Here is a 16,858-nt window from a genome sequence, read left to right as displayed (position 1 = left end):
TGTAGTAATGAATAGGGAGGTAAAGACTGACCGAAAAATGACTGAACTGCAGGGATCAAATAGGTTTCTCTTTTTGATGGTTTATTTATCAGTTGTGGTTTATTGCTTCACGTCTGTTTGGTAACTTAATTGGATTTGATTCCAATTTCAATTTGATTCTGTTTCAATTGAGTATATTTCAGTTTTAAAGTCTAAATGAATCAAAAGGAGCAACAGATATTTTTTTTCTGTATTGTGATGTACAGCTGAGCAAAACGGGCAAAATAAAATGTAGGGCTGAACTTGGTTCAATAAATTGGTTTGTTAGTTAGATGGAGGCAGATCTGAATGCAAGCTTGCAGTCGATTGTAAGAAAAGGGCAGAAATTTGCGGACAAAGTGATTGAAGAAATCCTGTACATAGCACCATAAAGTCTGCTGTTTCACCCAAGCGGCAACCTCCAATAGTTTAAGCCAATACGGAAGTGACTTTAACTGCAATTCATCAGCTGGCCTCTAGGGACAGGCTCCAGAAGGGAGCCGAATCTCATTGAGCCCCATGTTAAAATGCCCAACTTTAAAGCAGAAAAAAACACTATACGGCACATTTTTGCCCTTAATGACAACTCTGGTGGTGATATTTTTTTTTTTATAACTCATTCATTTAAATTATGTAAAGCCTTAAAGTTCTGCATAATTGAGGGCATGGCCACTTTGATTGACAGGTGGATAGCCGTTTGTCTGCTGTCTGTTGCTCAGGCGTCACCTAAGCTCCGCCCACGTCCCGCTTCAGAACAGCTCTTCAGTATCCTATGGGTGACGTCACACTACGTCCATATTTTTTTACAGTCTGTGGTTTCACCAGAAGATTGTGACATTTTGATCATTATGCATGGATACATTTTTAACAGAAAAATCAGAAACATGCATTTAGACAATAAATTGAAGGCATTTCGATTTCATGCTGATTTTTTTGGTTCTGTTAATGTAGAATATACAGGATAGTGTTTCAGATATAAAATGGTCATTTGTCTTTTTGAACTATTTTTTAAAATAACCACGTCATAAGATTAAGTCATGAGATCTTTATATTTAAGAAGCAGTATAGTATTGTTCAAATGAAAGTCCCAGTTAATTGGAAAATATGGATGTTTTTTTTACACACGCTTGACATTTTAGTCATAAATTAAGAATGTACACATTTGCAGACACAAAACACACATGCACAATGCTCTGGTCTGGGCCTGAACCTGTTCTTGCAAGTTAGATAAATTCCCATCTTGTAAAACGCTGTATTATGCAGTGCAGAGAAGTAATTTGGTCGTCATTTTGTAAAGAAAAACTACACGCCTGCCTGGGCACATACGTATACAAACACGCTTGCCTATAGTATAGAATAAACATGTGATGCTTACGTGTATGCTGTCACCATTCTCACAAATTCATGTTATTTTTAAGTTAACGGTATCATTTCAAAACCGGTTTTGGGGTTTGCATTCTCTAACTGCAGGTGCTGATGCAGTTTTCAAATGAATCAATCAAGAACTTACTTTAGCTGGGGCAATAACGATTTTCTAGACCTGATGTATGCCAAAACAATCTCTCTTCCATTAAGTTCCTTTAATCACTGTAAAGCTGCTTTGAAGCAATCTGTGTTATAAAAAGTGCTAAATAAATGAAGGTGACTTGAGCTGTAGTGTGTGTGTATTTGAGTATTTAAGAATTCATTAACATTCCTTCTTCTTCCTCTCAGGTGCAGAAGTGACGGAACCCAACATGTCCGACAGTCGCAGCGAGCGCATGGACCTCTTGGTAAAGCAGGAAGAGGCCACGGCGGGGGACAGCGGGTTTCTGTCCAGGGAGCGGGATGAGGCCGTGGCCCAGGAGAGAGCGGGCTCGGTGGCCAACCTGCGCGCCGCCCTCATGAGCAAGAACAGCTTGCTGTCTCTAGGGGCAGAGATGCTCGGAGAGGATAACCCGCTTCTGTTCGAATACCTGCCCAAGGGAGGACACTCTCTCTCCCGTAAGTCCCACTTTGGTCTGCTGCTCTCGCTCATTGAGCTTCCATAGTCTTAGCGTCTGATAGAATCCCACTGGGACGTAGATGTGCTCCTGCTAGAGCAATATGTGCTGTGTGTTATGTGCTATCATTGGGTGCACCGAGACTCTCCTATAGGTTTTGACAGGTCTTCAAAAACCATAGGGTCCTGTAGGGACTTTTAGGCACTTATCCGCTGGGCTGTATGTGCTTTAGTGGAGTTTTTTTAGGTCTTCTCTTGTATGTGGTCCTGTTAGAAGGCTGTCGATGAGTGCTTCAAGACTTACTGTTGTATTTTATGAGTTTCCATAAAATCTTCTACAGGGACTCTTAGGCTTTGGAACTCAGTTATGCTCTTGCTAGGATGGTATATTTGCTCTTTTGCTACCGTCGAGTGCTTGAAAACGTTCTTGTAGGTTTCTGTATGTCTTTGTATACCTCTGTGCCCTGGTGTCTTAATAAATCCTATTAGTTGACTGTTCCTTACAGAGTACATTAATGTGGATGGTAATCAACAAATTCCTTGCATTCAAATGTATGTAACTGTATTTGTAAAAGGAAAAGTCTATATTTTAAGTCCTGTAAAAGTTATTATTACCCACCGTCCTGCAGAGACATTCTAGGAATTCTGTGTGTGTGTGTGTGTGTGTGTGTGTGTGTGTGTGTGGATAAGGTACCCTTAAGTTATAGGGGCATACTTTGGCCCCCATCATACATATGTCTGTGGAAGGTCCCCATAAAACATAAAATCCCTTTATGATGGGACAGTGAAAAAATGATGTGACGTCTGCTACCCTGTACAGATTGTATTGCAGTGTAGTCATAATGACTCTAGATATATGAAAAAAGAAAGTGTTTTAAATGGCTACAGACAGAATGCAGTTTGCAACATTTGAATGTATTCAGCTGAGAAAGAACTAGAATTTCTGGTGACGTTTGTCATATTTAGATGCATCCATACATATTTATGCCCTCATCATGTTCTTTTGGTGAAGTGTGTTTGGGCCGTATCATTTTTGCGGTAGAATACCTCCTCCAAAAACACCAGAGCTTTTGTGAATGCAGTGAAATTCATAAAAGCTTTGGGTTCGCCAAACCCAATCTTTGCCCACACTCAATCACTTTGTCAAAGTATTGAATGTGTGTGGGTCTGTGAGTGTGTTATGTTATTTTTGGCTTATTCCTTTGTGAGTTTGTGTCTCCTTCTCTCCCTCCGTCCTCGGTTGGTAATTGTCTCTTTTGTCTGTTTAAGTTCAGTCTTCTGAATAGGAGAGGGAGGACAACTCTGAACCACTCCTGCTCTTAAAACCCTTAGGGCAGGCTCAAGAGTGTGTGTTTGCTGAACTACATTAAGTCTTAATGGCCACTCTTGAGGATGAAACACAGTGGCTGTCACTCACGCCACAGGAGCTTTTGTCTCCCAAACTCTAGCTAAAAGACAACGTAGAGGAGCATTAATCTGATCATCTCGCTAATGTACGAATCCTGCCTTCCACCAGCACTGGCAGAATGTTCCTGTGATCTGTACTTCTGACTTAAAATCAACATGAAACACCTTTCACAGCCCATTTTACATATTTTAGTGTAAAACACAGAATATTCAACAAGAAAAAAAATGTTGCGGAGGGATTGATTTTATTCATTCATTAAAAAAAGACGTTCTTTTTGTTCATCGAATCTCAATATTCAACAATAATCACGGAAGATGTCGAGCATGTTCTACTTGAATGGACGTGTGTTGAAGTCGGCACAAATGCGGACTCTTGTTAATGTGTAACTGATCATCCGATGATTGTTTGGGGTTCTGCACCCCTCTAAAACAAACAGCGCTCGTTCAACCGCACCGTGCCCACTCTGACGGATCACTAGTCGCCCTCCTCTCCCAAACTTCAAAGTAGATTTGTTGAACTCTTTGGGAAAGGAATTGATTCGATGGAGCCGAGCAGGTCACAGCGGGTCCCCTTGTGTCCTGCAGGCTGCTGTGATTAACCCAGATTGTGTGTTATTGGCTGATCCTGGGTCAGGTTTAGTGCTGTGACTTGCTTTAGGTTTGTGTCTGTCTTCTCCACTGATCTATACACACTGACAGCAGGCTGACAACCTGTCCTCTTCAACGCCACTGCCGGAGTCTCAGGGGAAGTGTGTCTGTGTGTGTGTGTGTGTGTGTGTGTGTGTGTGTGTGTGTGTGTGTGTGTGTGTGTGTGTGTGTGTGTGTGTGTGTGTGTGTGTGTGTGTGTGTGTGTGTGTGTGTATATGTATTCACTCTTACTAAGAATCAGTGAGAACAAACTACACACTCAATGAGCAGTCGAGTCCACATTTAATACAGTGTGAATATTAAAAGATACACAGTTAATACGCACTAAAATATACAATACTCTAATATAATACAATACAGAACAATGTACACTACTGAACAATGGATAGTATGCATAAAATATATAGAGAATTAAATATGTTTATATTTATGAATATACATACACAGATCAGGCATAGCATTATGACCACTGACAAGTAAAGTGATTAACAGGGATTTGAGCGAGTTTGACGAGGGCCAAATTGTGATGGCTAAACGACTGGATCAGATCATCTCTAAAACTGCAGCTCTTGTGGGGTGTTCCCGGTCTGCAGTGGTCAGTATCTATCAAAAGTGCTCTAAGGAAGGAACAGTGGAGAACCGGCGACAAGGCCATGGGTGGCCAAGGCTCATTGATGCACGTGATGAGTGAAGGCTGGCCTGTGTGGTCCAATCAAACAGACGAGCTACTGTAGCTCAAATTGCTCAAGAAGTTAATGCTGGTTCTGACAGAAAGGTGTCTGAATATACAGTGCATTTAGGCAATGTTCTTCTGGGAAACCTTGGGTGCTAGCGTCCGTGTGGATGTTACTTTGACATGTACTACCTACCTAAGCATTGTTGCAGAGTGCTTTCAGCAGGATAATGCACCCTGCCACAAAACAAAAATGGTTCAGGAATGGTTTGAGGTGTTCACTTGGCCTCCAAATTCCCCAGAATTCAATCGAGCATCTGTGGGATGTGCTAAATAAACAAGTCCGATCCATACAGGCCCCACCTCGCAACTTACAGGACTTAAAGGATCTGCTGCTAACATCTTGTTGCCAGATATCACAGTGCACCTTCAGGGGTCTAGTGGAGTCCATGCTTCGACGGGTCAGGGCTGTTTTGGCAGCAAAAGGGTAAAACACAATATCCGGTCATAATGTTATGCTTGTTCAGTGTATACAGTATGGAAAATGTATTCTGTCATACTGAATTTAAACTTACTGTCATATTTGAAATTTAAAATATTATTTTCAAACACACTTTATATATTATGTAATTTATATAATATTTTTTAATGTAAAAAAATATTTATATACATTTTTGACTTAATATTATATTATATATGTGTGTGTTTGAAATAATACAAATAGAAAAATAGGAAGTATTTAATGATCAAAATTATATATATTTTTTTATTATCATTTAATACTATATATGTATGTGTGTGTGTGTGTGTGTATATATATATATATATATAAATTTTATATATATATATATATATATATATATATATATATATATATATATATATATAGTATTAAATGATAATAAAAAAATATATATAATTTTGATCATTAAATACTTCCTATTTTTCTATTTGTATTATTTAAAACATTGACTGTACCCAGACAGCAACATAGTGTCGGCCCAGATCAGGGCCACGTCTGGTAAAGTCTTGCAGTCTTGGTATTAGTATGAAATGTGGAAAAAATATTCTAAGTTGGTGTATTCAAACTTTTGACTGGTACTATATTCACCAATACATGCACTTTGACATATCAGATGTTTTGTTCAATCAGTGTACAATCTCTTAAGACAGGACTGACTGTTTTTACATGATTTTTCGCATTCTTTTTTTTTTCTCTTGCAAAAGCTAATACATTTAGCATGCGTTTTAAAGTCGAACTTCTTTTAAATTGACAAAGAGATGGTCAAAGACATCCTTCTAGCATGTTTACATAAAGGCAACCTAATTTTAGTACTGAATATTCATTTCAATGAGCTTGATTGTGTGGCAAATTTGTTTGTTTTGTTTATTTGAATAGGGACAAGTATGTCACATAAACACGTTACATACTACAACATTTTAGCCGAAGCTAATTCTCAATGTCCGTCCCTAGTGATGAAGGTTCGTACCGTTTCCTTCAGAAGTTAAATAAACTGGGGAAAATACCTGATATTAGATAAACACAAACTAAACCCAAGCTTAAATGAACACTCTTGAATGTAAAACAGTTTTAAATGTAAAGAATTAAAATATTTTTTGACATACACCAAATGAGCTAATTCAGTTTAAATTACTATAGATGGGACATTCTGGGGTACATTCAGATATTAGTTGAAACCAACTAAATTCAGTTAAATTCAGCTTTGCTTAGGAGGAATTCAAATGAAGGGGCTCATAATTGTGCATATGTTTGAAAGCTGTCAGCAGTAGTGAGCTGAATTTGTGGTTATTTTTGGCCTGAAATTTCATTAAATTGGACCTGAGCATGTGCCTTCCTGCTTGGGTGTAAATGCTTGGCTAATGAAGGTAAAACTGTCCTGCAGTTGGAGCTATTTGTCTGCTTCCTTTTTTTTTTTCCAGAAATCACATTATTACATTTCTGGGTGGGTTGTAGCAAGACAATTTCACGTTTGCTCTGGCCGTGCTACAACATAAGCTGCATCCGAAATGCCATGCTTTCCTACTATATAGTAGGCAACCAAAAACAACCAAAAAAACTGTATATGAACAGAGTAGTTTGTAAATGCACAAAATTTATAAAACAGTAGGTGAAAAGTGTCGGATGACCTACTAATTTCAGTGAAATTCAGCCATGGAGAAAAATTGTGTATGAGAATGAAGCAACGTAACAGACACTGGTAGGTCACATGACTGATAACATGGCGAATGTAATGCGTCCGGATTACATTTATACTATAGAGTAAGCAATGTTGAATGAAGCATGAAACAAATTGTGCTAAGAGTAATGTCTTCAAAGCCACACAAAAACATTGCCACCAATCGGGTATCATTAAGGGAACGTAACATGAAGGTTCGTACCTTTTCCTTCAGAAAAGACGCTCTATGACATGGCAGCGGGCTGTGCTAGTTTCTCTTGAGTCTGGTGTATCATGAGCTGTAATAGCATCGCATGATTTCCTGTATCCTCTCACCTACTCATCTTTTCTACATTCAGATGAGAATTTCTCCCTGTAGATTCCATTAGATTGGGAAACCGACCGTAGGACATGTTACTTTATTTAGATAACTAATAGGAAAGAAAAAGGCAAAGCCTGAGTAAAAGCTTTGCATGCTTGATCCAAACCCTGACCTGTGATCAGTGTTTTAAATTCCTATTGTAATGGACCACGGTTGGTGGTTATTAGGTCGAAAGGATCTGCCCCAGGTCCGATCACTCAAACCCACACCACATTTTGCCTTACCCTCGTAGAAGTTTCTGGAAAGTTTTGCAACAGACATAAAAGCACCCAAATGCACTTTAGCTGGGAGTTTTACATATGAGAGTGACAATTGACTAATGATTTGACGCGGTTCAGTAGCTGTTAATTGATAAGGAGTTTGCTGCACTCATTGCAGGCAGGAGGAAAGAGAAATGAGAGGGTGATGTGTTCTGGATGGGAGTGAGCGGTGTAGGAGGGGAGAATTCCAGGAATCTGTTCGTGGTTGTGCATTACTGTAGCATGTGCATCTGTCCACTTAGTGCTTAACCAGCAACTCCGGCATATTCCCAACAACAGGAGTCCATAAACATTCTTCTTCTCCAAAAAAACAACAACAAAAAAAAGGCAAGATGAACATTCAGAAACCATGGCTTGAAAGTAGCTCAGTCTCACGTATACTGGCTTTTCAGATGACCTTGTAGTACGGATCTAGCACAGGAAATTAAAATGAAAACTTTCAATGTGACACAAATTATAGTGAGAGACAAGTAAATCACAAACACTCACTTTAGAGAGCCTAATACTGACTGACATCAACGCATTATCAAGTAAAGTAGTCTGAAAAGCTTATTTCCTTATTACAGAATTGCATACAGGTCATAGGGCATGACTAATTATTTTTAAGCATGCCACTGAATTAACGCATTAAATTGACATGCCTAATTATTACACATCAAAGCTTTTTTGTTCTATACAGTAATTAAAGAAAAACGAGGAAGTCAAATAAAAACGTCACGTTTGTCCCTCAACATTATATAATTGGTGTAAATATTTGACTTTTCTCTGAACCTTTGCTACTCTTGGTGTCTGCCGCGTAGTGCAGTTACAATCTATTTGGCGTGTATCCTTTTGAACTTTTGCACGGATTCTGGCAAGTAGCCTGATGCGGTTTTAAAATGAACAGAACTTCCACCATCGTTTGAAAGCCTCTTCTTCCCATTTCTTTATCACTCGCTTATACACACACACACACACACACACACACACACACACACACACACACACACACACACACACACACTCACACACACAGCCATCCCTTGTGTGTGCACGTGGGTGGATGGAGAGGACCAAAAAACAGAGCGAGAGGCCAAGCCCTAACCCCACTCTGGTCTCTTCATCTCTTCCCTCCTCTCCCTCTCTGGTTCTAAATGAAGGCTATGTGTGCCCCTTGCCCCCTCCCTCCTCCTTCTCTTCCTCCTCCTCTCTCTCTGCTGCTGTATGGAAGATGGCCGCTGGTCTGAGAGTAGGTGGGTGAGACTCATTTCCTGTGCTCCTCAGGGCCTCGTTGCTCCAATGGCAGCAGCAGCTCCCACCATCCAGGGGCTCTGTTTGGTAGCAAACACGGGGCGTCTTCGTCTTCTCCTCAGTCTACTCTTCCTCCTCTTCCTCTTCTACCGCCGCCTCCGCCATCTGTGCCGCGGCCCCCAGGGGCCCTCGGTACGTCACAGTCTGGGGCCCCCCCAGACAAGCTCTATGCGGAACAGGCCCTGAAGGCCTCACCCACTGAGGTAAGTCCAACAACACCCTATAGGCCACTTATCCTTAAGCTTAGTGTGCGTCTCTTGGTGTGTATGCTCTTTAAGAGTCTTTTATTTTCTTTTTTGCATTGCCAGCTCTGTTCCTGCATGTTCTGTTTCTTTTTAATTCATGTCTCTGCTTTTTCTTCTTTTCCGTGATTTTTTTTTTTCCAGAAAGATGTCTTTATCCAAGGATGTAATCAGGTATTTAAGATTGAGGGGACCATATGTAAACGTTAGATTTGGACAAGAACCAATGGGTTATGTCCGCTTTAATATCTACAGTGGTTATGTTTGACACATTTCCCAAAATCTATTTCACAAAATTCTGCAAAAAATAAAAACGTGACCAACTTCAGGATGTCTATCCTCCCCTGATGAATGAAATGAGCAGCTGACAATCTTCTGATAAGAGGGGGATCCAGGTGGCGGTAGAAATCGATAGCGATGGACAATGCAGAGGGGCAGGGTGGGTTTTTGGTTTTTGTTTTCTTGAGTGCAAGCAGGAAATTGCATTCTCCCCGTGTGTGCTGAGGTGGCATTTGGTTTCGCAGGACCTCCCCCCCAAGAAGTTGTACCATCTCTGTGGACAAGCCATCTGTTTGCTTAAACCGTAATGTGTCACTCTTACGCAAGAGAGGGCGGATCGAGAATAAGGGGGAGGGGACACACCTTACACATGCAAGCATGCATCTCAGAGCACGGTTGATAAAACACAATCGGATCCGTAACCCTACACCTTCCAAACAAACACGCACCTCTCCTCATAGGCGAATATTAAATATCTCCTTGTGGGCCAGGAGTTTTCTCTCTGTCTCCACCTGTTGGATTTGCTATTGAAAAACCCAAGTCGAATGAATCAATACAGTAGACTAACAATTACAACTTTATGCACATCTTGCTGGTTGTTAGCCAAATGGTGTATAAAATAAATAAAATTCTGATTATTTTTGTCCTTTTTTCAGTAAAAATATCTAAATCGCACTAAAATAAGATACATTTACTTTGCAGATAACTTTCATTTTCCTTACCCTACTCAGAAAGAGTTGTTACTTGTTTAAATGTTTATATATAAGAATTATACTATTTATGATTAAATCTATTAAATCTATTTTACTGGAAATGAGCAAAGAAAAAAAAGTGTGCTTTTTTTTTGCGTCTCTGGGTCTGTTCTTTATACTTTTGTTTGCTTCTTTTTTTCCTTCAAGGCTCCCATCTCTCTCTTCTTTTTCCAGTGTGTCTGTTTGTGTGTTTTACCTCATGAACTTGCATGCCTCAGGAGTACACACCTCTATACATATCTGAGATTGGAAGTACACAATTGTTGATTTGCATGTTGTGTGTATTGTTACAGGAGGAAATGCAAGAGCAAGACAACAGTCCAAATAACAATGCAGGTATGTGTGGCGTCTGTAACGCCGAAGGCCCGCCGCATGACGGCCTGTTATTTTTCACATACATAAGCCGATATCCTGGCGTTAGTTCTCACCTCTCTCTCTCCCCCTCCCTCCCTCTCAGGGCTGGAGTGCGTCCAGGTTCCTGTAGAGGAAGATCAGATGGTGGAGGAGAAGCATGGAGTGTGTGTGGCGGAGGTGCAGGGCGGAGGGCCGGGCTGGCGGCAGGAGCTCGCCTGCTCTCTGTGTAAGCAACTGTTTAGCAGCCTGCTTCAACTGAGACAGCACGAATACAGCCACACACTCTCGCTCATGGCCCTCTCGCTGGACTGCCTCGACCACCATCGCCCTGTAGTGGCTGCGGCGTCCCCGCTGAACCCTCCGCCAGCGCGCTACCACTGCTCGCAGTGTCCCGCCAGCTTCACCCTCAAGTCCAACGCCGACCGCCACGAGAAGACCATCCACCTCAAGCGGAAGCTAATGCAGTGCGTTTACTGCCTCAAGCACTTTCGCGACCGCACGGACCTGAACCGCCACCTGTCGTCCGTGCATTCCAGCGAGCGCGTGTACACATGCCCCGCCTGCTCCCGAACCTTCAGCACGCAGAAAAACCTGGCCACCCATGGCAAGGTTTGCTTTCAGTCGGGCATCTCGCCCACCGAGCAGCTGTGGAACCTGCACGGCTTGAGGGAAGATGACCACGGCCACATCCGTATAGACGATTGATTCTCCAAACCAGCTCTTCATTTCAATAAGAGAATGTTTGACAAACTGCAGGTCATCCCAAATTCAGGCCACAGCACTGTTGACATTTAGAGCATGTCAGATTTACATGTCCTTGAAATATCTAAATCGTCAGGTTTTTTTTACGACTACTGCATATGTCTGCTAAAAGGCACAATTGCTATGCAAAATAAAGACGTTTTATGGCATCTCTCTTGTCGCATATAGAGCTGTCTGCTTTTTGTACCACGCAGGATTGTTTAAGTTCTCACTGAAGACTGGAGAACATGGTGATCTCTGTGCATTGGATGCCAATGCCTTTTCATTTTGGGTGGCTTTGCACCTGTCTACCAGCGAACTAATCTTTTTATGCAGGGACTGCAATACGGACTCAGGCACAGGGGTCTCGTAACTCGTCGAGATGTTAAATAATGAATTCAGCTGTTAAACCCGTGCACAATGCTGCCCTCTGCAGGGGGATCTCTCTCTTGCATTTTGCGCTTGAGATGATCAGGGATGAGGAAAGATTAGGGAATGTCCTAAATTGTTCATGTCTTTTTCAAAGGCGTGTGCACGAGTATGCGTAGTGCACTGGATTATGCCAGTAATTAGCTCTTCTCCGCTCTTACCCATGCTGACCCTAAATCACACAGATAAAGGAGACGTTAGAGGAAAAGACGGGTCTTTGTGTGATCTCACATTAGTCTTGACTCTTAACGCTAAAGTCAAAGGGGATTGAGGGGGACTCTTGCTAACGTAGATGCAACTAGGGTTGTGTTTTTTGTCTTAAAGTTTACCCACTTTAAGTGAATGTTGAAGACAGGAGTGTCTAAAGTGAATTAAGATATTTTTCTTTATCTTAAAAGTATCTAGTGGGAAATCTTTGAGGCACTCTACACTTGTAGTAATACCTGGAGGCAAAGGTATGCTAATTGTGATTTTCACACAACATATGTCATATAGGTATGACATGTTCACTAGTGTATCAGTGGGAGCTTACACACCAGCGGAAGCTCTGGTGGAGCATTCGGCAGATAATTGTGTTAGACCCATTTTGAGTGTGAGAAAGAGTTTAGAAGTTAGTTTGAAATCAAGCGGAAATACAGCGAACTGATTTCTGAATCTCTGCGATTGGTCATGCCTGTCAGTGTGCGCTGCAGCAAAAGTTAACATTTTCGCAACTTTTTAAGTGTCACTGGCATTTTTCCTCTTTGTCTTTGATGGACTGTCCTAACTGAAATCGATGGTTTTGCAGTGTTTTCTGATGCAGGGTAAACTCTACTGTGTAGGCGCCCTTATGCAGTAAATCAAATTTGGCAGTATCTGTGAATGTGTCAACATCATCCTTACTGACACCGCAGTGAAAAAGAAAAGTGGATTATTGTCACTAAGACCACCCTATGTGTCTTGTACCAAAGTCTCCCAACAGGCCTCTTCATTTCCTAGTTTTTTTCCCTCCAAAATTATGGAGGTGTTTATCTGGCATCTTTGTAAAGGTCTTGATCATGCTTTGCTCTGATATACCATTTGCATTGACTATCCCATGTGTTTTGTACTCTCCAACTCTCCAAGTTTCAAAGTTGAAAGCGTGACATAATCTTTTAAACTGTTAAGCATGGTGCTGTGTTGTAGAGCTGTAAAAATGTCTGAAAAACTACATTAAAAGGTTGTACTTAAATATTACTAATATTTAAATAATATTCAAATTTAAAAGGCATAATTTATTTTCTCCCAAGGCCACAAAAGAGTGCACTGATTAAAATGAATGCACTGCATTACATTTTTTATTAAAAGCAATGAAATAACACATCTGTTAAAAAGTGCATAGTGTTTAAACTAATGTTTATAAATCAGATGATTTCATAAATTGCACAAATTTCATAAATTGATTTCATAAAAACTATGAACAAAACAGCATTGTGCATTTATGCATAGTTTAATACAAAGTGCTGAAGCTCCACTTGTTGAAATGTACTTTATTGCGTTCCACAAATTCTCAAAACATTTATTTTAACTTTACATGGCTTTCTAAAGATGCGGATCTCGTGCGCGACGCGAGTTCAACGGTCAAAAATGTCTGTCTAGCGCACATTTACATTGAAAACAATGGGAAAGCAGTGCAGAAAGTTGATTATCTCTGTGTGTGGACGGCTTGGTTACAGTTTTAACATAACCAAGACCTTCATCGCATGAACGACGAAGCAGCGCCGCATCTACAGTAGTGGGTTCAACTGGATAGGCTTAGAAAAATATCATCATCATCATCATCATCGCATCTGATAAGTCTGCCAGTAACGCACCTGTAATTCTAATGCACCGTTTTGTGGATTTTTATTTTAAATTCGACAAATAATCAAAACTCGAATTTCATTTTGACAGCTCTACAGTGAATCCCTGTTCAGCACCTATGCAGAGAGAGAGAGAGAGAGAGAGAGAGAGAGAGAGAGAGATTCGCACTGCAAGTTTTCAAGGTCTTAGCACTTTCTCAGGAAATGAAAGGACTGATGAATTATCAGTTGACTTATTGTTTCAAGAGGATTGAAAGGTGGGTGTAAAAACGCATCAGAAATCTCAATCACAGCTGTTTTGAATTGCACTATTTTTATTACCGAAATAAACTTAAGCACAGATTTCTATAAATGATATATTCTGGCGCAAATCCATTGTGTAACTGGTTGTAATTTTGTAGACAATAAATTTTGCTGTAAAGCATCATGCAAACTGTGTGGTCATTTTATTTTACAAATAACAAAAAGAAATGCTGAAAACCTATCATTTAAAAAAAGTGTAAGCTACAAATTAGAATTATAATACTTCAGTTTTGTTTGGAGAGTACCTCAATTTCAGCGTGTTGCCATTGATCAGTTCTGACCATCAGATGTTTCAAAAAAGTGGAGAATGTCAAAGTTTCAGGGCAGCTGTTCATATTCTGGAGTAGTACATTTGCTTAAATGAGATATGGCATTTCAGCACATGCTCATCGGGTCTTTCATGAGTATGGATTATTAAACCTGGGCTTCAGGTCTGTTCTTACCTAAACGCTGTTCATCGGCTTACTAGCTGAGCCAGTCTAGACCACTGTCTGCTGAGATTACAGTCATCACACTATGAAGAATGGTTTCCTCTGTCTGAATCTTTTGCTAACAGAGGATGGGAAAATTAGAACAAGAACATGTGGAATTGATGTTTGGTTTGGTGAATTTGGGTTGATCATTTGTGCAGCGATTGTTCAGCAAACAATAGGAAGCTAAGCTATGCTGCGTTGTGGGTTTTTCATCTTTCTTTGTTGAATTCGAGCAGTAAAATCTGTATCAGGGCTGTGGTTGCTAAGGAAACTGTCTTTTGGGGCTGCTTTTGGTAGCTAAGGGCAGGTGAGTTAGGGAGAGTTTTTCTCTTGCAGTTTGTAAGTGATAGAAGAGCATAGGCTATCTTCAGTGTCTGCCACCAGATGATGCAGTGGAAGGATATACAATAACTGATGTGAAAGTGCTATTAATATAATATGATGATGATGAACACTGACCATTTATAAGTGACCTCAATGTATTAAAATAGGCTGAATACTGTTATAAAATAAATAACTTAAAATATATACATTTAAGTACAGGTAAAGCTACCATAAAGGTCCCCAAAATGGGTTTAAGTCAGTTAGTTATATATTTTGCTGTAGTGTATCAGTTTACATTTCCAAACATTCATTTTGGCAGCGATCTGATCTCACCATCATCGAGTTTGTCTGTGTAAAAACTGAGACAGACCAAACCCAGAAGAACTGAGGTTGAAGAATCCGACCTGCAAAGCTACCTGAAAAACTGTGCAAGTGAAGAAAAATAAAAAGGTTTTAAACGGAGGGTGGCCACACCAAATGTTGATTTGATTTAGTTAATAGAAGGTAATTGGTCTATAAAATCTGTTTACATTATTCCTGAAAGCATCCTCCCTTACAAGTACCTTACATTTTTTTTTATAGTACTGTAGTTTTGCAGGTCGGTTTCTTCAGGTGTTGTTGACCCCAGACACATCTGGAACACATCTGGTGCGCGTTGAATCTGCATGTACCAGATGTGGCCCGGATCTGGGCCGACTCAATGGGGCTGTCTGGGACAGTTCTTCTGGATTTGGTCTGTCTCAGTTTTTTCATGTAATTACAGACGGACTTGATGATGGGGAGATCCGTTCATCTGTTGTCAGACTCTGTGCATACAAAAATCTCGCTGGATCATTACAACAAATGGCAAAAAGAATGTTTGGAAATGTAAACTGATATTTCCTACTGATACACTACAGCAAAATATACAAATAACTGGCTTAAAAACTTTTTATTTATTTTTAAAAACGTATAAAAAACGTGTCTAAGACTTAAATAATGATGAATGATACTTTTTAATCTAGGTTCATTTTAATTGCTTCATATTCTTAAATTAGCATAAGCCTAGATTTGTGTTTAATGCTAGTTGATTATGATACCTAATGCACTGAACAATGTTAACAAACTGCCAAATTTGTGCATCACATTAATGTGAAATTTGTGGTTGATAAATGTGAAATTATCATACAAATACGGTCACAATGCTGTAGAAGCTCATTTCCACCACTGAATAAATGTTTTTTTTTTTTTTAAGTTAATTGCGTCTTTTTATCTCACAAGTCAGGATTGCGAGAAGGAAAGTCATAATTACCTGTTTTATTTTTTTATTCAATGGTGGAAACAAGCTTCCATACAATACAAAAAATATATATTGGTACTAAAAATTGACTTTTTTTTAAAGGAAATACAGTGGCTTGCTAAAGTATTCGGCCCCCTTGAACTTTGCGACCTTTTGCCACATTTCAGGCTTCAAACATAAAGATATGAAACTGTAATTTTTTGTGAAGAATCAACAACAAGTGGGACAATCATGAAGTGGAATGAAATTTATTGAATATTTCAAACTTTTTTAACAAATCAAAAACGGAAAAATTGGGCGTGCAAAATGATTCGGCCCCCTTAAGTTAATACTGTGTAGCGCCACCTTTTGCTGCGATTACAGCTGTAAGTCTCTTGGGGTATGTCTCTATCAGTTTTGCACATTGAGAGACTGACATTTTTGCCCATTCCTCCTTGCAGAACAGCTCGAGCTCAGTGAGGTTGGATGGAGAGCGTTTGTGAACAGCAGTTTTGAGTTCTTTCCACAGATTCTCGATTGGATTCAGGTCTGGACTTTGACTTGGCCATTCTAACACTTGGATATGTTGATGTTTGAGCCATTCCATTGTAGATTTTGCTTTATGTTTTGGATCATTGTCTTGTTGGAAGACAAATCTCTGTCCCAGTCTCAGGTCTTTTGCAGACTCCATCAGGTTTTCTTCCAGAATGGTCCTGTATTTGGCTCCATCCATCTTCCCATCAATTTGAACCATCTTCCCTGTCCCTGCTGAAGAAAAGCAGGCCCAAACCATGATGCTGCCACCACCATGTTTGACTGTGGGGATGGTGTGTTCAGGGTGAAGAGCTGTGTTGCTTTTACAGCAAACATAACGTTTTGCATTTTTGCCAAAAAGTTCAATTTTGGTTTCATCTGACCAGAGCACCTTCTTCCACATGTTTGGTGTGTCTCCCAGGTGGCTTGTGGCAAACTATAAACAACACTTTTTATGGCTATCTTTAAGAAATAGCTTCTTCTTGCCACTCTTCCATAAAGGCCAGATTTGTG

The 16,858-nt window shown here is 40.1% G+C and overlaps 1 protein-coding gene across 4 annotated transcripts in view; it reads left to right on the top strand.

The window, feature by feature from the left end:
- The window catches only part of zbtb46 (zinc finger and BTB domain containing 46), a 129,055-nt gene that overhangs the window by 99,516 nt on the left and 12,681 nt on the right, over positions 1-16,858 (top strand). For 3 of the 4 annotated variants that reach the window (XM_067446758.1, XM_067446759.1, XM_067446760.1), the window contains exons 3-6: positions 1,732-2,001; positions 8,810-9,039; positions 10,403-10,445; positions 10,567-11,374. In XM_067446758.1, the coding sequence (XP_067302859.1) occupies positions 1,732-2,001; positions 8,810-9,039; positions 10,403-10,445; positions 10,567-11,168 (1,145 nt within the window). In that variant the 3' untranslated portion in view covers positions 11,169-11,374. Of the gene's footprint in view, positions 1-1,731; positions 2,002-8,809; positions 9,040-10,402; positions 10,446-10,566; positions 11,375-16,858 lie in introns of those variants that run through there. The other variant, XM_067446761.1, reaches the window with a different exon arrangement.

This window comes from Pseudorasbora parva, chromosome 6 (assembly GCF_024679245.1).
Source record: "Pseudorasbora parva isolate DD20220531a chromosome 6, ASM2467924v1, whole genome shotgun sequence".
In the NCBI taxonomy this organism is placed as follows: Eukaryota; Metazoa; Chordata; class Actinopteri; order Cypriniformes; family Gobionidae; genus Pseudorasbora; species Pseudorasbora parva.
The sequence above is the reverse complement of the archived record's forward strand: the minus strand, read 5'-3'. Positions and strand labels throughout refer to the sequence as shown.